General features: G+C 41.4%; 1 protein-coding gene across 7 annotated transcripts; it reads left to right on the top strand.

The window, feature by feature from the left end:
* On the top strand, window positions 1–26,443 carry aak1a (AP2 associated kinase 1a). Of its 7 annotated transcripts, XR_011517006.1 has the most exons (20): window positions 1–762; window positions 4,816–4,934; window positions 6,576–6,684; window positions 7,059–7,201; window positions 7,332–7,453; window positions 7,525–7,606; window positions 7,718–7,850; window positions 7,946–8,049; window positions 9,512–9,591; window positions 10,231–10,394; window positions 11,185–11,345; window positions 13,307–13,498; window positions 13,949–14,136; window positions 14,338–14,519; window positions 14,610–14,678; window positions 18,050–18,154; window positions 18,578–18,742; window positions 19,012–19,101; window positions 19,612–19,923; window positions 24,695–24,832. XR_011517006.1 is itself a non-coding variant. In XM_070546032.1 (19 exons), exons 1-19 carry the CDS (start codon window positions 603–605, stop codon window positions 25,501–25,503), a joined length of 3,177 nt encoding a protein of 1,058 aa, XP_070402133.1. In that variant the 5' UTR covers window positions 1–602; the 3' UTR covers window positions 25,504–26,443. The 7 variants fall into 7 exon arrangements, 6 of the variants coding, with proteins under 6 accessions (XP_070402133.1, XP_070402139.1, XP_070402135.1 ...); XM_070546032.1 differs by lacking the exon at window positions 19,612–19,923 and having other exon boundaries at window positions 24,695–26,443; XM_070546038.1 differs by lacking the exon at window positions 24,695–24,832 and having other exon boundaries at window positions 19,612–21,492.
* Window positions 26,444–27,623: the final 1,180 nt, after the last annotated feature.

Consider the following 27,623-nt stretch of genomic DNA (forward strand, 5'->3'; position numbering starts at 1 on the left):
TCTTGGATTCCAGTAGCATCTCCTCTGCTTGTAGCTACGTTAGCCTTGTCAACATTAACCTGCAGTTGTCCAGCCATTACACCCTGCTGGACGTGCAGAGAAATTCAGGACGTGGTATTTTTACTACGAAACAACGAGGGCAATCAACAGAGATACATTTTTTGTGTAGAAGATACCGGTAGATATGTATAATAAGCTGATCTGGACATCAAGGACCTACCTGGCAGCCCAGTCTATCGACTGACAGCTGTCACCTAGCTGATTAGCTTGGTGAGCTAAATGCTAACTGGAGATAACACAGTACTAACACAGTTTGTCAGCCAGTGTTGGTACCGCTTTAGGAAAAGCTGTGACTTATTAATATTTGACTCCTCCTGTTGTTAGAATAATGAGTTAGCTAAGGAGCTTCGGGCAGCAGTGGTTGTAATAATTGGAGGTCCAGCTTGTTTAGCTTGTTTTTAGCTTTCATTCAATTTAAACAGAAACGACTGAAGCCAGAGCTTTAGAGCCCCAGCGATTACTGGCTGAATATCCAGCGACAGTAACTGTTTTGACACGGATACTTTTTGGACTTGGGCCGGTTCTGGATATCATCTGTGGAAATGAAGAAATTTTTTGATTCTCGTCGGGACTTTGCGGGCTCTGGGCCTGGTTCTGGAGCCGGTGGAGGAGGCGTAGGTTCCGGCGGAGGTGTCAGCTTTATCGGACGGGTCTTCAGCATCGGACGATATCAAGTGACCATCGAGGAAACTGTGGCGGAAGGTGAACTTGTACATGGCTTTTAGCTCTGTGGATAACATGAGTGCAATTCTAAAATACGTCACAGTGTTGCACAAGTAGACAATCACTAATGGTTAATTTTACTAATAATTATTATGGAATAAAGTGGTCACAAATATTGGCTCATAACTTTATCATGTTCAGTGGAGTCAGAGGGACTGTAAACAGGCCTTCCTTCATGATTGATTACAGTCTTGAGGGCTGGGAGGGACGTGGTTTTACTGGATTCTCATTACACAATTAAACATGAGCCCTGTTGAGTGCTAGATGTTTGCAGTTGCTCTTCAGATGCAGATTTCAGGTGATCTAGTGCTCAGATTTAATCAATATTTTATTAATACTTTAATTACCTTTCTGTCAGTAGGTCATGAAGCAATCACACAAACATGTTTGTGGCCACAGTCTAAGTATAAAACAGGGTCAATCTTAATATATATTTTAAAATAAAGAAATTGTTGGAACATGGGACTTCTAAGGAGTTTATTTCCATTCTCATTGTTATTTTACAGAGATTCTCATTGTTATTTCACAGAGTCTGATGTGTTCAGGGGTCGGCAACTGCGGCTCTTCCATCCATCTGATGCGGCTCTCTTTGCTTGTAAAATAATGAATGGATATTTAAATAAAATGCTTTATATTTTACTGCATTAATTTTATATCTGTATGCCAATTCTAAATGTAAAGATTGTCTGCGTAAACCTGAACAGGTCCAACCCGGTCTTACTGTGAGACCGGGTTGACGGGTCACGCATGTGCGTAATCATATCGGCGCTTTCTGAGCTGAAGCGGATGTGAGATTCTGGGACTCTCCTCAGACAGGCTCCTGGATGTGTCGCCACATTGGAGACAGGAACAAGCGCTATTCAGCCAAAGTTTCATAATCAGGGAACATTTTCTAAGTGACAAGTCTCTCTGAGAGACAGGGTTCGGAAAACACTCGCTTCAGTCGGAGGAATCTTCCCGCATGCGCTCTGGTTCTGCGACGCGCTCCAAGCCCCTCTCCACATCTTCAGCTCGCTGTGCACCTTACGTACGCGCTGACAGTAAGCTGCGCTGAGCAGCTCAGATGTTCAGATGGAAATCTTTTCTTGAGTGATTTAGCTACATCTGCGATGTGCGAAACGAATAAAATGTCAGTTCATCTGCATGCGTCGGGGTAATTCTTTCTATTCTTTCTCCGTCAAAATAAACGGTCAAATACGGGAACTATCCGGTCAACACAACACAAGCCCTGCTTTTAACTGTTCTGTTTTCTTGTGAAAATTGTTGCAAAGAGATATCATTTAACTTGATTAACACCAGAGCCAGGAGCACTGCACCGTTATCTCCGTCACTGTAAATGAGGGAAAAACAAAATGATCGGATCCTTTTCTGACCTCCCCCACCTACAAAGTTTAATTACAACAATCAAACGTGACAGAGCCTGGATTTGTATTCTGAACAGTCTAAACATGTTTTAAAAAGAAACGTATGACAAAAGTGGCACCTGCTCAGTAAAACTACCAACAGGGTGAAAATTTTCTAAATATTGTAGGCAGAGACGGGCTACAACTTCTGGATCCATTTTATATAAATCGTTTTATTGATTATCTTCTTATGAAAGATAACTTTGACGTACACGAGCGACCGGTACTGGCTGCTGTCACCTGTTGTGATCGGTTAAAGCAGCTTTCTGCTGTCTGAGGGTAGGCCCCGCCCACAGCGCCGCAGCTGCTGTGGCTCCCAGTGTTTTCTTTACTGTGGAAAACGGGTAATAATGGCTCTTTGATGGGAACAGGTTGCCGACCCCTGTGTTGGCTAGAAGCGGAGGTAACTAAATAATAAATGAAAAAAGACTAATTAATTTATCAGGGCTCTCCTACAGGTGAGCCTCACCTGTTTGGACACTCTGACATTGTGAGTGACACCAAACTTCCTGCACTGTTATTGTGCACATTGATTTTGTACAAAAGGTGTGTTGAAACTAATGATAGTTTCGTCTCAATGCCTGATTTGGCTTTAACAAAAGCAAAGCACACATTTTTAACATTTTTTTTTTGTGTTATTTGGAGGCAATTCTTCAACTAGTTATTAAAGTCACTGTACATTGGAGACAAGAACGTCCAGGCATGTAAAAAAGACATTAAAGTACTTTGCTTTTATAAACATTAATTGTGCCGTCCCACATAAAACATAAAAAGTTCTAATGTGCTCCACTTGAATGTGTTTGTATGAGCAACTGTGGAATAATCCTGACAACCGGTTACGTCAAGAGATCGTGGCTATTTGTAGATAGACTTAGTCATTTAGTCACACTGTCTTCTAAAAATATAGACCTTTGCTGCATGTTGGTTAAGAAGACTTTAATCCTTTCATTTTACCACATTAACCTCAGATTAGACTGCCGTGGCTCAGCTGTCTGTGCTCTGGACCGACAGGGCCATGTTGAGCTGTGTGTTCTGCTTCAGTACACGTACATCTCAGTCCAACATTTGCCTCACATCTGAACTTTAAACATGTAGCAAAAATAAATAAATCCTTGCAAATGATGATTAAATGAATTATTCAGCTCAGTTATCTGTGGCTCCACTCTTCTGTGCTGCTCTGGGAGATTTTTGCTCCTCTATGTGAAAATTTGAGCCACTGGATTTATGATGACCGTGAAAGTGTTCTGATGTGATCTCACATCCTCTGTGACTCAACTTTCTCTTGTTTCACACAGGACAGCACTGTTATAAAGTCCTAATATTGCTGCGGTAAACTTGTATTCTAGTGGTTTATTTAGCAGTAGATGGCTGTCATGCAACTCTTCCAGTCCTAATCAAACATCAGCTCATCTCTTCACCTCAGTGATGCCAGCTGGATGAGTCAGTAGAAGACATGTCCACAGTCTGTGTGAGAAAAACAACCATCAGAAGAACCAGCATAACAGCAGAAGCTTTTACTTTACCTTCAAATTTGCCAAAATGATAAAAAAAAAAATTAATACCTATTAAGTCTGATGAAAAACATAACTTAAAAGTTATTCATATTTTTATTCTGCGTTTTTCTTTGGCAATTAGCACTAACTGTATAATTATATACATTAATTCATACAGGAAGTTAACTCTGAACTACATTCTGAGCTATCATTCACATGCACGACATCAGAAAATCAAACTATTACTCTAAGTAAACTAATGATTTTTTTAATGCATGTAAACACGTTAGTTTGGCTGTAGGTGAACTGGTTCTAATCGTGCTGAAGCACCCAGAAAATACGATAGGAAACCGACCTTATCCAAATGTAAACGACTCAGTCGAGCTGGCACGGGTAATTTATGGAAGTGACGAGACCATGGAAGTGGTCGTCTGATGATATTGCCACAAAGTAACACGCACCATCAAACAGTACAGTACGTACCAAATAAGTGTAGTTGTCCATTAACCGACCTTTATGCATAATCAGTTTTAACTTCGTCGGCTTCTCTCCCACCAGCCTTTGTTTACTATTTGTGTTGCTATAAGCTGACCAGAAGAATGCCGACCTGAAAGTGCGCATGTCGCCACCTAGGATAAACTAGGATAAAGGCTCCCAGTTTATTACTTTAGATTGACCTAGATTGACTTAGATGCACATGTAAACACGCTGACTGTGGATTAAATCAGATATAATCTGTTGGTAATTTATTAGAGGAATCTACCTTTTAAGTGTTTGGTTGCACGTAGATACGAATCTTTGTTTCTTTAGTGTAAGCATCACTGTTTCCAGTAATCGAATAATGGATCCTCTCACTTCCTTGATCTTGTGTTGTTGTTCTTTTACTGCTGATTCACACATTGCTGTTTTAAGCACTTCTTTAAAATATGCTAGTCAGCTAACTATCCACTAACTGCATACAGTCTTTGCTTTATACACTGCTTTCCTTTCCTTTTTGTTCACACTGTACATAATAATAGTTTTGTAAGTTTGCCTCATAGGCCGTAAACATGTATTAAATCAAGTCATTTCACATTTATGTTTTCATATGTAGGTTGGTCTGAATGTTTGTTGTCTTCTCTATCTGTGTTTTGCAGGAGGTTTTGCAATAGTTTTCTTGGTGCGGACACATCAAGGCCAGCGTTGTGCGCTGAAAAGAATGTATGTCAACAATGAACATGATCTGCAGATCTGCAAACTTGAGATACAGATTATGGTGAGTAGGAATCAATAACTGCTGAGAACAACAGAATCCTCAGAGGGTGTGGGAGCTGCAGATCATTTGTGAAACTCACAGCAGCAGCAGCAGTTACATTTCCTTACATTATTTACGTCAGATCAAATCTGTAAGAAGTGTCTGACCTGGGAAAAGGGTGGCGACTATAGCTAAATGATTTTTGGGTGGTAGATTTATTCTGGTTGTGTTTGGGTTTTTGCTGTTAGCGTCGCCTCTTGTATGAATATGGTAGAGGCGGCTCACTGAGAAATACTAGTTTTTAAATATGATCACTCACTCTGACTTTCGCATGCATGCTGAAGGTGGCAACAGTCTTCTACCCCTTTTTCTTGCATTAGCCACCGAAATAAATTACAGGGAGAAACGCTTGGGTCAGGAAAAAACGCACAATCTACATCACATTAAAAATTAGCATTCATGGACTCCTATCTTGGCTCACGATGGGAAAGGCTGTTGTTGGTTTAGCAGTCAGGAAACCGCTAGTAGAAGCAAACTGTTAGCATTTGCAACTCCACAGCATGGCAACTCCTTCAGGTGTGTGTTATTTGTGGAAATGAAAGATCTATGCTGCATTTTTTACCCAAGAAAGAAGTGTGAACCAAGGCAGTGGGGGAGTCCCGTTGCTGCTAGCCAAATCAGAGGCAAGATGTTACATCTTAGGTGTGTTCTTGCTGTGTCGTATCTCTAATTCCATGCTGTAGTTCTTTTTTTAAACACAGAGCAGTTTTGTTTACCTGTTTTCCCGCTACGTTTCGTCTGCGGCTGTAAACTTCCTCAGGCTGACGCTGATGGTGGCGTCACTTCCTTCTCCGTTTATCCGCGGGCAGCAGAGGACGTTGTCGCCCTCTGCTGCCCGCTCTCCCTTGTGTTGTCCCAGTCCATTACATGGTCACTGGGACAACACAAGGATCATAAACACCGAACAACAAAAATACAAAAGATGGATAAAAGAAGCAATCGAGATAAGGAGACGTGGATGTGGGACCACGAACAGAGACGATGGAGTTTACACGCTGGACCGCGCATGGGACTGCATCGTCGGAGAGGGGAGAGCGGGCAACAGAGGGCGACAACGTCCTCTGCTGCCCGCGGGTAAACGGAGAAGGAAGTGACGCCACCATCAGCGTCAGCATGAGGAAGTTTGCAGCCGCAAAGGAAACGTAGCGGGAAAACAGGTAAACAGAACTGCTCTGTGTTTTAAAAAAGATGTTATATCATGAATCAAAATGAGTAAGGCTTCAAGTCCTGCCATTTTCCGCTCCCCCTCCTCAAGCTAAGCTCTATTTCCTGAAACAGGAGCGCCACAGCTTTTTCTCCCACAGAAAACGACTCACAAGGCATTCATTAATACTAGAGAACAAAGCAAATGTATTGAAATAACAAGCGAATACCCAATTTATTAAAGTGAATGTTGTCATGGAAGTATACTATTTCCCAACTGGAAAGCTTGAGTGTGTGAAAGTACCCAGTTCCTGTAGCCATGCCCTGCATAACCAACATGAAACCCTACTGGCATATAGAAAGAAATCAAATCCTCACTAACATTGATGCAGTTAGCAAACTGCAGAAATTATGATTAATGGATTATAGGTCTTCATTGCTTTGTCTTTGTTTACCCAGAGGGACTTAGTCGGCAACAAAAACATTGTTGGTTTCCTGGACTCCAGCGTCACTGCAGTTGGAGCTGGTGATGTGTGGGAAGTCCTGATCTTAATGGACTTCTGTCGAGGTAAATCTGCCCAACCCCCCCGTGTCGTTCCACCCTTGTTACCCCTAGCTGCTGGCGGTATCCTACTGACAGCAGTAAGGATCTGTAGAAGTTTTCATGTCACGCATTTTGTTGTATGAGTATATGATGAGAAAACTTGTGTAAGGATGACATGCAGCAGTGCTGATGCAATGCCCTTGTAATACATTCTGAACAGATTTGTGTCATTTGTTTTCAGACGTGAAACTTTGATCAGCAAAACAAAAATGAGCTTTTCTGTATGCTTGCTCACGGTGTTCCGGTTCATTAGAATGGGAAGAGTTAGATTTATGGTGTTGTTACTGTTCCTATCAAGCAGGATTTGATGTGTGTGTTTTATTGTTTTCTTTATGCAGGTGGACAGGTGGTGAACCTAATGAACCAACGGCTACAGACGGGCTTCAGTGAAGCTGAGGTGTTGCAGATCTTTTGTGACACATGTGAAGCCGTTGCTCGTCTTCATCAGTGCAAGACTCCCATCATCCATCGGGATCTTAAAGTGAGTTTCTGTCATTTAATAATATGACTGGACCTACTTACTGTTCCTTACCATGATTGGTGACCACATCTACTTTTTAAAGTTAGTGAAAAAATTAATTGCAACAGATTTCTCCTTTTTTTTCACGTAGGTGGAAAATATTCTTCTTCATGACCAGGGACACTACGTGCTCTGTGACTTTGGAAGTGCAACCAATCGCTTCCAGAATCCTCAGACCGATGGGGTTGCTGGTGTAGAAGAGGAAATAAAAAAGTAGGGTTTTTTTCCTCAACCTTTTCCACGAATCTCTTCTATAAAATCCAAAAGCTAATCTCTGTTCTCAGGTACACAACGCTCTCATATCGTGCTCCGGAAATGGTCAACCTCTATGGTGGAAAAGTCATCACAACAAAGGCGGACATCTGGGTCAGACTCAAATTCCTAGAAACAAGATTGTTTATTCAACAGCATGCTAATAAAAATAAGACACAGTGGTTAAATATAGAGTAAGAACTGACATGATGTTTGTCTCTATAGGCTTTAGGTTGTTTACTGTATAAGCTGTGCTTCTTTACGCTTCCTTTTGGTGAGAGCCAAGTGGCTATCTGTGATGGTAGTTTCACCATCCCAGACAACTCCCGCTACTCCCAGGAAATGCACTGTCTCATTAGTGAGTAACATTGTTTTACATGACCTAATATACAGTTATTCTATACACTTGAAGTGTTTCTGAGTCGGATTAAGCACCTTTTGTTTGTCTTTTAGGATATATGCTGGAGCCTGACTCAGACAAGAGACCAGACATCTACCAAGTCTCTTACTTTGCCTTCAAACTGGCTCGTCGAGAGTGTCAAGTCCCAAACTTACACGTAAGCACGATTAGAGAAGCACAAGATGAGAATGTTATAGTATGTTTTTTTTTATTATTAAAGGTGGAGTATTCGATTTTAGAGAAAGCTGTTTAAGCAAAATACATTTTGAAAAATTCCAATTTTAAGGTCCAACCCCCATCCTTCTGACTGCCCCCTAGAGTCGCTGAATCTGATGGAAAACTGTGTAATACACCAGATACAACAGATACTGTCCAACAACCATGAACTGTGAATAAAATATAATGTTCTTTTACCATTTCTGCCATAATTTCTAACAACGCACCTACAAAACCATGTGACAATTTGGTTTGCTAGCTAATATGGCTTATGGCATTTTTATGGTTAACAAGACAGTTTTTAACTTTCTTGGTTTATTCATGACATCACAATCACAGCAGCTCAGCACCACCAACAGTCTAGGAAAACCAAACCAAAAAATAGGTCAACACTTCGAGAATGTGCACTGAACCTCCTCAGACTAACTCTCTCTCTCTCCTTTGCCGGCTCACACACACACACACACACACACACACACGGGCCCTACCGGGATAGGCTGCGTTCCCAGATGGCTTTGTCACCTAAATGTTTCATGACAAGAACAGAACCAGACTCTAAACAGAAAATGTGAAACAACTTCTTAAAAGATATTTACCATATCATACCAAACCAATTTATTTATAAAGCACCATTTAAAAATAGCATGGCAGCTAACCAAAGTGCTGTACATAAGAGCCAAATGCTCGAACATATCAGCAAAACAAAGTGAAAACATGGAAACCAGTCAAAACATTTAAGACATAGCATAAATAATCAAGGATAATTCCAGAATTAGAGAACAGTTAAAAGGTAACAGCACTATCCAAAGTAAAAAACAATGCAGCGAGTGATAAAAGCCATCTGAAATGGCACAAATAAAACCAAAAAACGTACAAGATAGTGCAAGGTATTAAAAATGTACTAACAGAATAGAACATTTAATCTCTTACACTAGCTAGCCCGGCCCTGGCTTTGCTTCTTGTTTGGCTGCTATACAGCTGAGAATGTGCAGTTCGTGCACAAACAGGCAAATGCACAGAGGGGAAAGGGACCGTCAGGGCAGTTTCATGGGTGAGTCAGGATCCAATCATGATTGAGGTGTCCATAATGATTGGATGAGGTTTTTCCGTGATTGTGTTCCTGAAACAATTAAAAGGATTTAAAAAATGTAATTTATTAGTTGCCAGCAGTATTTGAAAAGCACTTCAAGCAATATGGCTAAAAATGTTGCAGAAAAACATCTCATACCCACCTTTGAGTTATATAAATGCTAATTTTGGTGGTTTCATTTATTCAGAAATAAAAATTTGCTTAATTTCATTTTATTTTAAAGGAAAATTTTCTTTATATTAAACTATGCTCATCAATGTCACGGTGAAACAAAAATAATAAAATAACCATTGTTATGCTCCTACTGTTATAGAATTCACCCATTCCTGCTAGACTTCCTGAACCAATCCGAGCCAGTGAAGCAGTCGCCAAAAAGAGTCAGACCAAAGCCAGGTGAGTAGGAGAAAAATACCTTCTTTATATTATGAGCAGAGGTTTCCATCAGGAGGTGCAGGTAAACTTGGAGTGTTTTTTACTTGTCGTGGTTGTTCCAGTGCTTTCTGATTCAGACTCTTGACTTCAGTCTTATGTGAAGCTGAAAAGACACAAGTTCCTGTGAATTTGCATTTTTTTTAAATATTTATCAAGGATTTCAGCAACTTACATGTATTGCATGAACTAAAAGTTGTTTTGGAGTCAGTGGGTTTGGAGAGTTTGAAGGTACTGCAAGGAATGTACACTAGTTCTGCAGAGCTTGCCTCATTTTAACAGGGAACAAAACGCTGACCTGTAAAAAACTTTGCTCTGTTACTAACTGTTCTCATGGATACATCAGTCATAACACAAAAAATGCAATCCATGGGCACAAATTAGTGGTTTAATATTTATAATGTCTCACTAACTAGGAAGTAGTCTCTGATGCTTTCATTTCACCGTATCCTCCATGTATTCCACTTGCTTGGAACTGAATATTTCCTGAGGCTGTGCCGCTAGTTGTATTTCAGAGGACATCCTGAACCTTGAACTGATCCATGCAATTAAAAAACATCCAAGAACTTTCCCATCTGATCTGCTTTCCCTCTCTCCCATCAGGCTCACGGATCCCGTTCCTACCACAGAAACCTCAATTGCACCTCGGCAGCGACCCAAAGCCGGCCAGGCACAGTCCCAGCCCATTTCAGGCATTCTCCCTATCCAGCCAGCTCTCACGCCGCGCAAAAGACCTAATGTCTCCACAGGAACGCCACCATCTATAGGTATGATTAGATCTGTGAAATCTTTAGAATTAGAATAGACTTTCCATATTTGGTTCATTTTAAAACACAGGAAAGGTTTTTCTTTATCTTGCTGATGTTTCGTTTACCGACTGCAAATCATCCTCAGAGCTGACGCTGATGGTGGCGTCACTTCCTACTCCGTTTATCCGCGGGCAGCAGAGGACGTTGTCGCCCTCTGCTGCCCGCTCTCCCCTCTCCGATGATGCAGTCCCATGCGCGACAGACAACACAAGGATCATTAACACCGAACAACAGAAATACAAAAGATGAATAAATGAAGCTATCGAGATAAGGAGACGTGGATGTGGGACCATGAACAGAGACGCTGGGGTCTACACGTTGGATCGTGCATGGGACTGCATCGTCGGAGAGGGGAGAGCGGGCAGCAGAGGGCGACAACGTCCTCTGCTGCCCGCGGATAAACAGAGTAGGAAGTGACGCCACCATCAGCGTCAGCTCTGAGGAAGTTTTGTAGTCGGCAAACGAAATGTTAGCAAGGTAAAGAAAAACCTTATCAGTGTTTAACAAAGAACCAAAAATGGAATTAGAAACTTAACACAGTAAGAACACACCAAAGATATAGAATAGACTTTCTTGGTCCCACAGTGGGGAAATTCACTTATTCTAGGCTCCCTTTGTTCAGATTACACAAACACACAAAGTGGGGTGAAAAACATGAGGCTTTGCAACGTGAATTGATGAAAATGACCCAAAGTCCTTTTTACTCTTTTATTTTCCTTCATTCCTGGTGCTGGGATTGGTGTCCCAGCTGCAGCTCCTGTCCAACCTGCTCAGCAGGCTCCTTCTGCACAGGCAGCTTCACAGCCAGCACAGGTGGCCAACATGCAGCCTCAGCCTACACAGCATCAGCAGATCCTCATGAAGCAACAGCAGGTTGCAGCGTTCTTAAACCCACAGAGCACCCAGCAGGTAAGAGTCCTGTTACAGTCAAATAGAAATAGAAAAATAGAGAAAATTATCTACTGTCCAAAAACAACATTTAAGGCTCTCATTCACTTGTTATCAATAAATCTGCTGTGGTCTCTAGTGTGAATAAATGCCCTTTGAGTCATTTTCTGTGAAGAATAAAAGCTCTGGTGCTCCTGTTTCAGGGGGTAGACGTTTGTCCAAAGAGTAGAGGGTGGAAAACGACAGGATTTGGATTTCTTTCTTTGATTAAAAATTCAACTTTGATGTATTATCTCAACTAATAACACAAGCCAAAAAAGATATCCAAAATGGTAAACATTATTGTCATCATGGGTAAGTACCATATACATAAGAATAAATGGAAAAACAGCAAGTCTAACATTAACCATTTTAAAAGTGAAATTAAACAATTTAAAACATCTCTAAAAGTATTATCAGAAAATAACCAATATATAAGCGAGCTGTACGAAACAATGTCTGAGTTTCTTACTCTTTAGGTGACAACCCAATGTATCAAACATGCTTGAAATATGCTGAGATATTAACCCCTGTAAACTTATTTTATTTGAATTCACTTTATTTTAATTAAATTACCATTATTTCCTATCACAGTTTATTTCATGTATTGTCATGCTGTAATTGTTGCAAGTTCTGATCAATTTTTTTCCTCAAATGAGTTCATTTATACATTTTAATTGTCAGTTCTTTGAAAATAAATGTTGTATTTTGCAAACCGAAATGTATGTAAAAATGTAAATGAAAAATAAAGCATTAAAAAAATAAAAATAACACAAGCCTGGACATGTTCCACCTTGTTGTTGATTTACTAATGCTGATGATTAGCCTCTGCTAGCCGAGACGCTCTTTCCTGGCCACAAAATCAACACAGCCTTCTGCAGTCACAAGGCAAGGTGGGCGACGCCACGAATGCTATTGCTTCCTGTGATGTAGAAGAGACGGTCTTTTTCTGATTTCATCGTTTTCCCATCTATTTATGATTTAGACTGTGAAACTGAGAGTGATCGTGTTTCAAAAAGAGCATGTATTACACGGTTTCTCAGTGAGCAAGACCTTTATAGAGCAGGTTCATTGGGAAATCTATAAAACTTGTTCTTTTTCACATTCAGTTGGTCACTGTGAGTTTCACATGGATGACTATGTTGAACCCCTGTCGCCTGCATTAGCCACAGAACGGAAATAGACGGGAAAACAATCCTGCCAGAAAAAGCCAGTCTCTTCCACATCACAGGAAAAATTAGCATTCATGGCCTCGCCTACCTTGGCTCATAACAGGGAAGGCTGTTGTTGATTTTGAGGCCAAAAGAGAGCAGAACACTTCTCGGCTAGTAGAAGCTAACTGTTAGCATTAGCAACTCCACAACATGGCAGAACTCCTTCAAGCTGGTGTTATTTGTGGAGATAAAACATCAACGTTGCAGAGCTGATGGAGGCAGCAGAAACGTACTGTTGCTGTTAGCCAATCAGGGGCCAAATGTTTGCATGTCATGAATATTATTGAGTAAAACAACTATTCTTGCCATTTTCTGTGCCCAGCTCCCCCGGCTAACTTCTGCTTCCTGAAACAACTCACAAGGCATTTATTTATACTAGAGAACGTTAACCTTTTAGAGTTTTGAACAGTTGCAATTGAATGGGCTTTGCAACAATATCTTTAATAATTATGCCATAATGCACAGATCTAAATGTAAAACAGAAAAAATAAGACAAAAGCCTGATAGCAACTGTCCCACAGAGTAGAGGACTGATGAGTTCGACCAGGACCATCACCACCTCTTTATAATGACATCTAGAGGCTGTGTTCTTATTAAACCATACCTGTAAGTCATCTAGAAAGGTTCCAGTGGAGCTTTTCTGTTTTTGCTCTGTTCTCCCAAAACCTAAGCTGTGACCCTTTGCCATTAAGCCCTTCTCACAAATGGCTGTGTGCTATTCCAATATAGCATCAGCTACAGAACCTGCACCAACATCAAACACCTTCCCAAGCATCCACTCTGCTGAACACCAAAGCTAAACCTGTTCCTCCGGTTCTTACCCACCACCTTCAGCAGCAGCATGTAGCCCATGAAACTGCAGCGTCTCACCTCAGTCCCATCCCTGAGTGTGCAGCTACTGGTCCTGCAGATGACCCAGAGGTCAGGGGTAACATCCTACTCCTGCAGCTGTCTGCCGTCCTTTGGGTTGGGGCTCATCATTAGCTCATCTCTAACTAATCACATCCAGATTTTTCCTTGTTTTCTTCTTCTTGGGCAGTGAAAAGACACAAATTCTCTCTTAATACATCTGTTAGTCATGTAGAAATGCTTCCTAAGATGTGTGCTTCATTTTATGAACGTTGATATTTTTAACATATTTTTTTCCTAATATTTGTATTTCTGGTAGAGTTTTCATGTTTTGATTCTTCAAACTGATTATTTGTGTGTTTTTTCCTCTCTTAACTATTTCTTTGGGCTTATGCTTGGGATCTGATTTGTTTCTTTTAGTATAATAAAGACAATATGTGTTATATTTATATAGTTTTTATTAAGTAGCCCTGCATTTCTCTTATCCTTCCTTTTCCAACTTTTATTTCTTTCTAATTACAGACTGCAGGCAGAGAGCTTCACAAAACTGGCTCTTTGACACCCCCCTCATCACCAAAAATGGCCCCTAAAGGCGGCCACAGACGAATCCTGAGTGATGTCACCCACAGCGCTGTGTTCGGGGTCCCGGTCAGCAAGTCCACCCTGCTGCTGCAGGCAGCTGCAGCTGAAGCCAGCCTCAACAAGTCCAAGTCAGTACAATTAGCTCCTTTCAGTGACCTAAAAATGAAAAGTCCTTTCATGGCAGAGTGAGTCTGGGAGGCCAGGAGAGTCACTCAGTGGAGCCCTTAAATAACTCTTTTCAGGGGCTTCTAGTGCATCAGTAGTCTAGTGCACACAGGTGTTCGCTGTGGATTCATAACGATATTTATCTGGACACATTTGTGCTGCAGGTCTGCCAGCACCACTCCATCAGGTTCCCCCTGCTCATCGCAACAGAGTGTGTATCATCCAGGTGGAGCTGATCCCCAGTCAGCCCTCACAGCGCCCAGCTGGAACCCTTTTGGAGACGATAATTTCTCCAAGCTAACAGCAGAAGAGCTACTAAACAAAGACTTTGCTAAGCTCGCTGAGAGTAGGTTACACACCGCGGACGAACACCTGCAGCATTAGTCCTCTACTTTTTGACCTAAAACAACTTATTTGTTTATTTGTTTTTGATCAGCTTCTCCAACAGGAGAAAAGGGCTCAAATTCCAGTGAAGGTCTGATTCCAGATCTCAATACTTTCCCTGGTAATGTTTGTTGCTTGTTTTTCCCATTACACACACGCACGCATGCACACACACACACACACACACACACACACTTTGAGGTAGTTTACTTGTATCAGAGGTTGGTGGTTTAGTAGTTTGGCGCTGTACACACAGTCCTATCTTGTTGACATAGCCAGCAGCTTCACACTGGCCTCTTGTCAGTGACCATGAATAGACACCTTAGATGCAGCTAGAGGACATCTCACTTGCAGATCTGTGCTTTCTTTCACTGTTGCCTGGTAACGTGAAGGACAGATTCTCCTTTGTTGATTGGATTGCCCTGCCGCTGCAGGAGCCTGCTTACCGGTGCCGACGATTACAGGAGAAAGTTAAACAAACTGCTTGGATACAATTATGGGATCCTCCTCACATTAAATCATTCTCTCTGTCTGTTTAGCTTCCTTTTGCTGCTGCTCTTTAAGGTCAGAGCTGGCAGGGTAAAAGTTGTGGTTATTATGTATTAAGGATGAGTGTGGTTAACGTTCTCCACCCTTAAACGGCCCGTGTGACTCACTCTGTGTGATTCAGTCCAAGCAGTAGCAGAAAAACAACCACAGGCTGACTATTGCTGATGAAGCAGAACCGTTAAGGTTAGAGTGATATCTTGTTAGGATTAATGAAAATTTGACTTTTGTCTGTGTCTTGTTTTGATGTTTCACGTTTGATTTTGACTGAAATGATTAACTTAATGAAACCAAGGATTTTTAATATTATTTTCATCGTTTCTGGCCTTTCTTTGTAGTGAAAGGTGTTGATGGTCACATCTGCTGTACCATTGTCTGAGTCTTTTCTCAGGCCCTCTCCTTTCCCCATTTCCCTTATAGCAGATTTCTTGTAAGTATGAGCAGCAGTCAGGTTTTGATGTGCATGGATTGTATTTCAGCCACTAAGCGTCGTCCTAAAACCGGCCGAACACAGTCTTGTTGAGAGTGACAGTTATGGTGTCTTACTAATCTTCATGATTATGTAGGTTATTCTGTGCTGTGGTTATCCTGTTGGAGGCTAAATCTTTCATTTGAAGGCTTGCGTCTCCTAAGTGAACTAACTTACAGATCATGCACTAATGACAGAACGCTAGCATGTACGAGACAGGATCTTTACCATCTAGCTCAGTGGTCCTCAGTAGGCGGCCCGCGGGCCCCCTCTTTGTGGCCTCCGGACAGCAGAGCTGGAGGGGTAGGGACAGGTGTTGACCTGCTTTATATTGCAAGCTTGCGTGTTATGTGCATTACAGCCAGCAATCCAAAGACCTCTTGCTTCTGGGTCTTTTTTTTTTTTTTAATCTTTTATTTCATTCACAATGTATAAAATAAACACAAACAAATACAGGATACATTAACATATTGAAAAAAAAAACATTTGAATGAAAAGGAGCAGATAGAAGAAAAAAATCTTATGATTTCTGCCCCTTTTTACGAAATAAAATTATCCGCCAAACAAACACAGTGTAACCTTAGTCACTTTCTAATATTTTCACGTCTAATCTTTGACATTATAATTCTCTTTTTCATAATTACTAAATACATTAGATTTTATACATTTTTTAAATATAGCAAGTGTAGTTGATGCTTTAAATTCCTTGTTAATGGCATTCCACAATCTTACACCATTTACAGAAATGTTACATTCCCTAACTTTGGTTCTGAATCTAGATTTCTTAAAGACATCAGTTCCTTTTAACATGTACCCACTTACTCTCTTATGAAACATTTTCTGAATATTAGTTGGTAAATTATTCGTATTCGCTCTGTACATTATTTGCAATATTTTCCACTCTACCAAGTCAGGAAATTTCAGTATTTTGTATCTAATGAATAATGAATTAGTGTGATCTCTATAGTTACTGTTATTAATGATTCTCAATGCTCTTTTTTGCAAAATGAACAATGGTTGTGTAAAAGTTTTGCAAGTGGCTCCCCAAATTTCTAAACAATAAAATAAATATGGTTCAATCAGTGAGTGATACAATGTTAACAACCCCGACAAATTTAGTAGAAACTTGACTCTATATAATACACCTATGGCTTTGGCAATTTTCCCCTTTATATAACCTACATGTGATTTCCACGTGAGACTCTCATCGAACATGACTCCAAGAAATTTGGTTTCTTTTACCCTTTGAATTTCCATTCCATCTATCATTAAAGATACATCACAGCTTCTTCTGTTATTAAACAGTATAAAGTTTGTTTTGTTCAGGTTCAGTGACAGTCTATTTATATCAAACCATTTTTTAACTTTAATCAATTCACTGTTTTTTGTGAGTGGCCCTCAGACCATTATAATTGAGGACACCTGATCTAGCCGTTTACTTAACCCAACACTGATATTTTATATGTAAACACGTGCTGCACTCGCTTTTTAAATAAACTTGCAAGCAAATTGCAGCAGAAGCTTTGTTTAAGTTAGTTTCCCTACTAGTTCATGTCAAACTGGCTTGTTTGACTAATTTCTCATTATTACCTTAAAGTTAAAATGGAAATCGTGAGGTTTTTTTGGCAGACAGCGCCATCTAGAGGCTGAGAAATGCAACCGCACCTTAAGCCCCTCCCCTTACATCCGTGATCATGGCTGAAAGCAAGCCTCTTCTTTGTGATCGTGCACGTCTAGCTAGACAACAGAATGAAAACATACGCTGACCTGAAAGGGGGAAACTCCAGATCGCTGCCCTGATGTTGTTGATTGTGTCATCAGAGTCAAACTTCAGTTTCCTTTTTCTTTCCATGACTCTTCGGAGGAACTGAGTTCTACTGACATTTCTTCTGCCTCCTTAACTCTCAAACTTCACTAATGAATTCAAAACTTAAAGCAGCAATTGGAAATGTTTCCCATTTCAGGACTTGCATCTGCTGATGTAGAGATGTCAGTCAGAGCAGGCAGGATCATTTGCATTTGTACCTAGACTGATACAACCTTTCTGTTGGACAAGCAAGTCTGTGACATATAAACACACACACACACATACACATAAATATATAACACAATGTGTTTTAGCTTTGTTGGTCAGCTAGCAGTGTGAGTTCATTAATGAGAGCCATTGTTTCCAGCTGTTAAAATGGAAGTAGGGAGAGAGGCTTAAGGTGCTATAACATTTTTCCACCTCTAGATTGTGCCCTCTGAGAAAACTACTCTGGATTTCTGCTTTAAGCAGAAATCTTTGAGTTCTGTTTCTGTCCCCATGCACGACCCTAGAGTCCTCCATCATTTCTTCCTAGCCTTTTTGCTTCTTTCTCTCACAGATGATTAAGATGTCACTGTTTGGGATAGGAGTAAATATTGGCCACAATTTTACCATCTCTAAATTAATTTGATCTGCTTTACTAACATTTCATAATTCTTTCTCTTTATAGCAAAGACAGAGGTGAGTGTGGATTCACTAATCCCTGGTCTGGATGCTCCTCAGGCCCAACGGCATTCAGGCCAGCAGGCAGAACGCCTTGCTGCCAGCATTCCAGGTTAGCATTCTGCATCACAGGAAAGAAAAAAGGATAGTTTCTCACAAGATTTTACTATTTCACATCCGGTACATGGATCTGTGTGTGAGGTGGTGCTGCTCTGGCTAAAATAGGATGGTTTAGTCTTTAGCTCTGGACTGATAAAGATCCAACCCCTAAGGTTTCCTAAATGTTAAAGTTTTGTTTCCTGAACAGTTGAAACACCTTTTTCCGCACATTCTTTCTTCTAAAGCAGCCGTTCTACTTTGAGCAGCACCGACTGACTTTAGCAGAGGCTTTAAACACCTAATTACTGCTACTTTTAGCCATTTTCCTGTAAATGTAAAAGAGTATGCAGTCTTGCTAACAACATGCATTTCTCTGCAGAACTTCTAACAGCTTCATTTTACTGTGAGCCTCTGGCTTTGCTTCATTCTGTCCCAGATTGTTTCCCTGGGGAGGACTCTCTGTTGGGCTGTGCTCTGTTAACTCACACCTCTCATGGGGGCCTGCCTGTTTCTGCTCTGCCTTCATCTTACTCTGCCGTTCCTCCTGGCTGTGGCTCTGGATCCTGTCTGGAAGAGCTGCAACCTGCTCAGACTGCTCCTGGTAAGACCTCCTTCCAGTACAGCTGTGATTAAAAAAATGTAATCAGGGAGTGTTTACAGAAAGAGGAAACTAGCTTAAACATGAGGATAAAACGAGGTCATTTAGGGAGATCCATCAGTCACAACCTAAATGTCTCTTAATAGGTCTTACTGTCCTGCTCCATCTGTTTTATTCAGCTTGCACACTTCTGTCTGTCTCGCTTTTCTATCCGTCTGAACTAACATCGATCTCCTTCCATCGTTACTACACTGCTTCTCCCTTCACCGCAGACTCTTCTTTCCTCATGTCTGGTGGGAAGAAGGTCAGTGATGACGAGTTTGACCCAATTCCTGTGCTTATCCCCAAAAACTCAAATCAAGGTAAGGCTGAGAGGACTAAAGACGAGCGTTCACGCCCGCTGGAGTCAAACAGATGAATGATTGGCCCCTAGTTTAATCAGCACAGCTTGTTGCTAATAGAAGTCTTGTATGGGTGTGTCTGACACATCAAGGCTTTTTCCCTCCATCAAGCTCTCACATTAGTTATTTTATTTTCCTTCGTGCCTGCAGAGAAACTACCAGTGTTACTCAGCTTAATTGTCATTTTTTAGAGTTTAATTGTGTCTCCATGATAGAATGGCTTCCCTGACTCTCTCCTTGTAATAATGCAGCTGTAAAAACATGATTCCAGCTTATTCTCTGCTTCTTTCTCTTTCTTTCCCCATTCCTGCACACATCCCTCTCATTTTTATCTCCTCATCCATCATTTGTTCCATACGACCCCCCCTCCCCCAACAACCTTTTTTCTTTGGCTTGTCTGTTACTACCTCCCTTGGCTTCTCCATGCCCATCTCTGTCTCCTTCCTTCTTTCTTTCTGGCACGTTTTCCAGGTGGTCACTCCCACAGCAACAGTGGCACTTCAGAGTCCAGCATCCCCAACTTGGCCCGCTCCCTTCTGCTGGTGGATCAGCTCATCGACCTCTAGAGGGGGTGGGAGAGGTCGAAGGGGCAGAGTGCAGTCCTAAGAAAGGGTTGGGGGGGCACTGATGAGCAGCTAATGTAGCAGCTTCTGGGGTCAAACCAGTATGGACAGGTTGAGAGGAACCACTGTCTTTCTGTTCCTCCTTGGCCTCAACTCCATCTCTAGTAGCCTGATAAGCTGGTTTCATGCATCTCTGCTGGCCGTTGACATTTCCACGCTGGTAAAAACCTTTTTGTTGTCACCCGAGCTTATCGTCTGCTTCTGTACCGGCTTCACCACGGTCCTCCTCATGCTTTCTCTCATGCTTGAGTGCACGTCCATGGTGATCGATCCTCCTCTTATGCACTGCTTTGGCGCTGCTGCATTGTGTCAGCTTTGAGCTGGCATGGTGGATTTCTAAACTGCTGTATAGGAAGGGTTTGTGTATGACCCTAATGCACTAAGTGTTTATTATTCATATACTGATCAGTAAATCTTACCAACACGGTAACTAACTGGCTTCAAAACTTGCTTTTCCCCCTAATATTAAACCAGGTGTTGATTTTAAAATGACACATTTTAGACCATAAGACATTTTGATCAGAATCAACACCAAAGCTGAAGGAGATTTTCATGCTGTTAACTACTTCATTTGTCATAGACTAACAGAAAAATACAATATAGAAGCTATTAAGTTGTTTTGTGTGGGTGCTATGTTGTTAATCTGAAAACCGCCCTTTTCTGAGAACGTTGCCCATCCCTTCTTATCCTTATAAAAATCCATGATCTTTGACTTTTATTATATCCAGCGCTGGTAAAATTCGGCTCTTGTGTAATATTTGAACCGGTTTCATCCCTCATGATGTGGCTAAATGTGATTTTTGCTGATTGTCATTCAGAATGAATGTATGGACCATCACGGGATGTGTACAAAGATGTTGAGGATAAATGTAGATAAAACCTATTTGTGTATAAAGTTGTATTTAAAAGTGTAAATTGATACTGTCCCCCCTTTGTCCTTAGTCTTATAACATTTCCTCTTACACAACACAAAATGCTTCAACCTGTATAATATTAGTAGTTTTCTATTTTACTTTTCCCCACATTTTAGTACAAACTTAAAGGTGCAAAATGTAAAACTTACACCATGTGGTCAACTTTGGTTACAGCAGTCCATTTTTCTAAACAATCTCATGTCTGCTCCCAGTTACAGATCAGCGCCAGAAGATTCTAGATTGTTTTAGAAAGCAATGCCGCCAATTTGTGGCAACTCTGAGGCTGCATCAGAGAGCCTTAAGCCGGGGGCACACCGGAGGCGGACGCATTGCGGATGCGTCTACATTTTAAATAGAAGCCGTTATAGTTAATGAGAGTGGGCACACGGGGAGCGCCGCGTACCAGAAGGCTGTTTACAACATTGTGGAGTACTTAACAACAGACATTACGACGCGGAACGGCTTTACGGCACTAACCCAGCCGCAGTTTTGATAACTTTAAAGTACTATTGATCTTAAAATATTCAAATAAATAGCGTACTTACCCATTTTTAATGAATTAAAGTCTCATAAAGCATGACGGCAAGTCTGATCACGTATAAACAATAGAGTCACTTCCCGCTTTCAGTTCTCAAGTCCCGTGTGATGTTGTGACTATCGCGCAACTTTCCAAGAAGCGCTCAGCGGCGCGTCCTGTGTGACCACTTAACTTCTCAAAATCTCAGGCACGACGCTGTGCTGCATGTCCGCCTCCGGTGTGCCCCATGCTTTAGTTTGTTTATGAGTGGTGAGATTGTGGCGGTAATGTGGCACAATCACATCCTTCTTACAAAAGATTACACGATGGCAGTATAAAGGAGGTATGGGGGTGGTCTTTGCGCTGCAGCGGACTTCCGTTTAACTTAGACACAACTTGCCTTTTATTGCAATCAAAGCCACGCTCATTACTTTTTTTGACAAGCATCTCTTAATGGTACCTGTCCCTCACAGTCCCCATGAACAGTTTGTTGATCCAGCTCTAACAGAGAGAAGCTCCTGGAGCTCTGCATCGCTCCAGTTTATCATTTCAGCTGATTCTGTTCAAAAAGTGAAACTTACTACTAGGGCTGGGCAATAAAACAAAAATTTATCGTTAGCAAAATTTCTGACTCTTATCGTGATAATTTTTCCCATGTCAATAAATTTGATAATAAAAAAAGAAAATGTGTGTGGACTGGCAACGTTCATGTTCCTTTAACTCATTCACTGCCAGCCGTTTCCTGATCGGTAAAGCCCTTCGCTGCCAGCGTTTCTCGCCATTTTTACTGTTTTTTTTAAGAGTCACAGAACGTTGCGCGCTAGGAGGATGTCAATGCCAAAACAACCAAAACAAAGCTGAGACTCACCTCTTACATCAGGAAGAATCTGCGTGTTTCGAGCTTTATCCGTTCTTTCATAATCCGTTGTTGAATTGTGATCGGCAGAAGCTTTTCCGGTTCACTCCTCACTATTTTTACAGCAGCGGCCCAAAACGATCTCCTAGCACATGGATTTTCTGCTTCCTGATCACGTGACGTGTGACGTATGCGGATGAAGATCGGCTTTAGAGCTGAGATGTTTGTTCTTACTGTGTGGGGGCTCATTCCGATGCCCACACAGTAAAAAAAAATGCAAATGATGACTTTAGTCGTCAATGGCAGTGAATTAGTTAAGAAGCTGTACCACCTTGAGTCACATAAGAATGTCACTCAACGTAATACACGTGACAGCCCCATCTAGTGGCCAAGTTTTGTATCTGCACATACCTGTAGTTATCGTCCATTTATCGTTATCAAGGTGAAATCCTCAACATATCGTGATATTGATTTTAGGCCATATAGCCCAGCTCTATTTATTGCCCATGTTTACTTTAATTTTTAATATGGTTTCCTGCCAAAGCTCGGCTGTAACCCCCCACATGATCATGACACCATCCTCTGTTGCGCCAAGGTGTTATATGCATTCACAAGTCTGGTGTTGCGGCAATATTACTATCAAGCGTGCTGATAGTAGCCTAACCCTAATCCTATCATCTTTGGTGCTAGAACACTTTGGTCTTTTATGGTAGAGAGCTCTTACTACACTTATTACGTTAGTATGCAGTAGACGAGTCTTGCGGTTGGCTTGGTATTATAGTTCTGAACAACTCATTAAAGGAAGTAAAATGCCACGATTGACTCCTTATTCATTTCACACATACATTTAACTGTAATATTGAGTTGTTGGTGACAGAAAAAGTAGCTTGAGATGTTTTTATAGCCGAATATTTGCTTCTAATTCACCGTTAGCATTGTTAGCGAAACATTAGCTTCTAGCTTTGTTTACCCAATATTGGAGTAAAACAACAAGGTACTGTGCCTTCTTACGAGTACAAGAAATAACTTCTGGGTCGCTCCTGTTTACTGGCTTTGGTTCCTTAAATAACTCTGGAGCTGTTTGCTTGCTGGTGTCAAATTACAAATCCCAACGCTGCAGCGTTGGCCCATCGGAGACTCCGCAACCTCACCAACACACAATGTGTAAACAGTAGCAATGTCCCTCTTTAGTTTTTTTTTTTTTGTTTGTTTGTTTTTAATAAGAAAAACTGACAACCCACAAGCCAGCTGTGAATGAAATCTTTTTCAATGTAACCTTCCTTCCAACACGATTGGGACATTAAACGGTTTTGTGATTATTTCAAATTCCTGCATATTGCTCCTTTTCATTTAGTTTGTTTAGCTGAGATTAGAGACCTAATGGATGGACTCCTGATTTCTCAGGACTGTCACATCTTCTTTTCTCATAAACTCATGAGAAATGGGGACGACTTGTGTACAAAAATTGTTAAATTCAGTCACAGTTGTGTGTGTGTTTAATAATGAAAACACCATGTGTTGTTTTAGCTCTCAAGGCAGTTGAAGAGTATATTGATTTTATTTTTAAAGCAACTTGTTGCCCTCTGATATTCCACCACTGATGCAGTTTGTGCTTTGGCAGGAGTAAACGAGTATGTTCTCTTTTCCTTTTCCTCTCAACCTTTAATTATTTTCTTTTGAGTCATTTGCATTGACTTATGCAATCCTAGATGTTTTTTTCATCTTAAAAGACTAATTTTGTATCATGTGGAGCTCTTGCAGTTGTTAAACTTGTGTTGCCGTGTGAAACCAGTCTGTTTACTGGTGTACACGTTCTTCAAGTAAATTAGTGAGATAGATTGAATTGGCAGCAGATGTTCCAATGTCTGATCTTTATTATGAGTACTTTTTTAAAATTAATTTTGTTATTATATTTTATAGATAGATGGTAGAAAAATAAATCATAAAATATGTATGTAAGCATAAATCAGTCTTAAGAGTCTTGGAGGTTATTGTACTATTTTTTGGGAGAAAGCATCCGTTATATTTCCTAATTATGATTTTGTTGGGGCGTTTGCTCAGAAAATAACTCGGGCCACTTAAATAGACTTGATCATGAGGAGAAGTTAAAAAAGGTGTTTTCTTTTAAATTTCTGCAACTAACCTCAGTGCCGAGCTGCCAGCTAACAGCTGCTTCTACACATACGAGGTAAGACTGACCTGTCTGTCTCTCCACTAATCCGTTGCATCTGTTCTAACTGTTTCCACCTCTGCTCCTGAGGCTTTGTCCCCTTGTTTCCACAGACCTGTTGAGTCTGTCTGACCTCGCTTCCACCTTAATCAGTTCTAACCTTAACCTAAACTCTCCTGTTCCCCCTGACACGAGCCACTGCTGCTTAAGGCTGAGTTTGGGACACTACAGCTGCAACTAAGTTGTGGAAACAAGGTTATTAATGTTGTAGCGGAGCTGTTAGTCTCGTTTGTTCTTGGTGACTTGTTCAGAGTAGAGTTTGTTTGGTAGGATCATGCTGATTCATCATTGTTGTTGATCTGTGGCTTACAGATTGTAGCAATGGTTCTTTGTTGGCTCTTGGACCTCCAGAGTGAAGCTTCTATTGTGTTTGAAGAATCTAATGGATTTAAACATCTCTGTTGTCCTGCACAGATCTGCTAGGAGAGAGTAATGGGTACTGTGTGTCTGAGGAAGCACAAGAGACTGAGGATCTTGAAGGAGACCTTCTGACCAATGAGGGCTTTGAGCACTCCAGTGATGAAGATGAGGAGAGAGAAGCCCATAAGCCGGAGCTACAGGAAGGTGAAGTGGTTGAGAGTGATGCATCCGTCCATGACTGCAGCGGTGCCAGACCTTTACTGATGGACTCTGAAGATGAAGAAGAGCACGGGTCTCAGTTAGAGCTCGACTCATCGCTGCACCCAAACACAGCTCCAGTACAACTGACCACCACCTACCCTCAAACGACGCAAAGCTCCTTCACTCACAACCACTCTTGGCATGTCCCCCAACCAGCAGAGGGGGCCGATGTCTCTGCAGACATTTTCTCCAAAGCTCTCTTTCCCACTGCACAAGAGGACACTGTGGATGTATTTGCCAACGCTCCGTTTCCACGTGCCCCACTAGTCGCTCAGCAGCAGCTGGATGTGTTCTCACAGGCTCCGTTTGGGAAGAGGAAGGATCCCACCTCGTACCCCCAAGCAGCCGGAGCGCAGACTCTAACCTCTGATCAGGGAATTCTAGGACAAGTTGCCCAGCAACCATTCCGTCCCCAAGCTCTGTCCAAATATTCCCGACACTTTGAAGGTCCTGTGCCCCAGCAGCAGCAGCTTGCAGCTCACAGAGCCGTGTCCAACCGGCATCCCGCTGGACCGCTTCACACATGGACCTCTGAAGTAAACACTGTAGACCCTTTTGTTTCTGCTCCCTTTCACCTTAAAGCGCCGCAAGAAAAACCCTAAACACACACTTGAGCATTAAAATAGAGAAAATTAGCCACAATGAATTGTGCAAGCTGCAACAGACACACTGCATGCTGTCAGCAGCGCTGCAGCGGGACTGCAGGCCTGTATGGATATCATCCAAATCCTGCGCAGATTAGAATAAGAGCTCTAAATATTTACTTTTTATTTGTCCACTAATTGTCAGCTGGCCTCAACCCTTCTTGTAAAGATCTACTCCAGTCAGTGTGGCGGTTAAGCATTGGTTTTTCTGTCTACCTCAGTTATTCTATTTGAGGGTGTTTTTTCAGTAGATCGGCTCAAGCTGTAACAATATTAGTGACGTGATCTGATTCTTCATTCTCAAAGAAAAAGAAATCAGTGTAAAGGAAAACTTAAATAGCTGCATTCTTATTATTTAATTGCACTTGCCCTCAACACCAAATACTTTAGCAGTCTGCGGTACGCATTCAGCCAATCAACACCACCTAATCACTTTGATTTCCATCCCTTCTGAGCAAATGAGTTGAAACCTTTTGACCCCTGTATCTGCAGCATGAAAGCTCTGAAGTTCCTGCCAGGGACCGTAACAGCAGTGGTGTGATATCTGAATATCGTCTGATTATGTAGCCTTTGAGTTCATTCTGATCTCTGGTAATGATTAATGCTTGTTGTAAAATCATGAAACACTAATTTGTTTCCTCTCTGGCACTTTTAACAGGAAAAAACAATCATCCAGTAAACCCAAAGTTTGAAACTATCACTTATTTTGAATACCAAGTTTGCTTTTCTCGTCCATCCTGCACACAGGAAGATTGCACATCCATACTGTGGCAGAGTCCAGGTTGTGGATGAAAGCGGCTTGTACAAGATGACACTGTTGGACAATAAGAGCACTCAAAGTACTTGTTATGCTGTACAGTCTGTCATAAACAGAACCAATAAAAGAATGTAAATCCTGTTTTCTGCTGTTTTTGTGCAAACCTTTTCTCATTTATTAGTTATTTAATGCATGAACCCATTCCAATACATTTAGATTTTTTAATGGTTTTACTTGGGCTAATTACAGCTATCCAGTATGGTAGAACATGGAGATGGTTTACTGTAACAGGAAAATAGTTAAACATAAGTAGAAAGGACCAGACTTCCCTTTCCCCAGCCACTTGAATCAGCTTCTCTGAGGGAATCCTAAGGTGTTCCCTGAGGCCAGCCGAGACACTCTCCATCGTGTCCTGGGTCTTCCTTTAGATTATCTCCCTGTTGGACGTGCCTGGAAAACCTCATCAGGGAGGCATCCTAACCAGATACCCAAGCCACATCAACTGGCTTCTCTCTATGTGGAGGATTCGTGGGTCTACTCTGAGCCCCTCCCTGATGACCGAGCTTCTCACCCTATCTCTAAGGGGAGAGCCCAGCCAACCGGCAGAGAACTCATTTCAGTCATTTGTATCTGATCTCATTCTTTAGGTCACTACCTAAAGCCTGTGACTATACTGTAGGTGAGCATTGGAACATAGTCAGGTCCACAAATATTGGGACATCAACACAATGCTAACAGTTTTGGCTCTATGCACCACCACAATGGATATCAAATGAAACAAACAAGATGTGCTTTAACTGCAGACTGTCAGCTTTTTGAGGGTATTTACATCCAAATCAGGTGAACGGTGTGGGAATTACAACAGTTTGCATAGGTGCCTCCTACTTGTTAAGGGACCAAAAATAATGGGACAGAATAAGAACCATAAATCAAACTTATACATTTCAATACTTGGTTGCAAATCCTTTGCAGTCAATTACAGCCTGAAGTCTGGAACACATCACCAGATGTTGGGTTTCATCCCTGGTGATGCTCTGCCAGGCCTCTACTGCAACAGTCTTCAGTTCCTGCTTGTTCCTGGGACATTTTCCCTTCAGTTTTGTCTTCAGCAAGGGAAATGCATGCTCAATCAGATTCAGGTCAGGTGACTGACTTGGCCATTGCAAAACAGTCCACTTCTTTCCCTTCAAAAACTCTTTGGTTGTTTTTGCAGTATGCTTTGTGTCATTGTCCATCTGCACTGTGAAGCGCCGTCCAATGAGTTCTGAGGCATTTGGCTGAATATGAGCAGATAAAATTGCCTGAAACACTTCAGAATTCA

Source organism: Nothobranchius furzeri, chromosome 17 (assembly GCF_043380555.1).
Source record: "Nothobranchius furzeri strain GRZ-AD chromosome 17, NfurGRZ-RIMD1, whole genome shotgun sequence".
Classification (NCBI taxonomy): domain Eukaryota; kingdom Metazoa; phylum Chordata; class Actinopteri; order Cyprinodontiformes; family Nothobranchiidae; genus Nothobranchius; species Nothobranchius furzeri.

Bases quoted from the DNA above. Each gene is read 5' to 3' on its own strand.
- aak1a (XM_070546032.1), top strand. From the start codon at position 603: ATGAAGAAATTTTTTGATTCTCGTCGGGACTTTGCGGGCTCTGGGCCT. The intron at 8,050-9,511 runs GTAAGCACGATT...CTACTGTTATAG, and splicing joins GTCAAGTCCCAAACTTACAC to AATTCACCCATTCCTGCTAG. The intron at 13,499-13,948 runs GTCAGGGGTAAC...TTCTAATTACAG, and splicing joins GTCCTGCAGATGACCCAGAG to ACTGCAGGCAGAGAGCTTCA.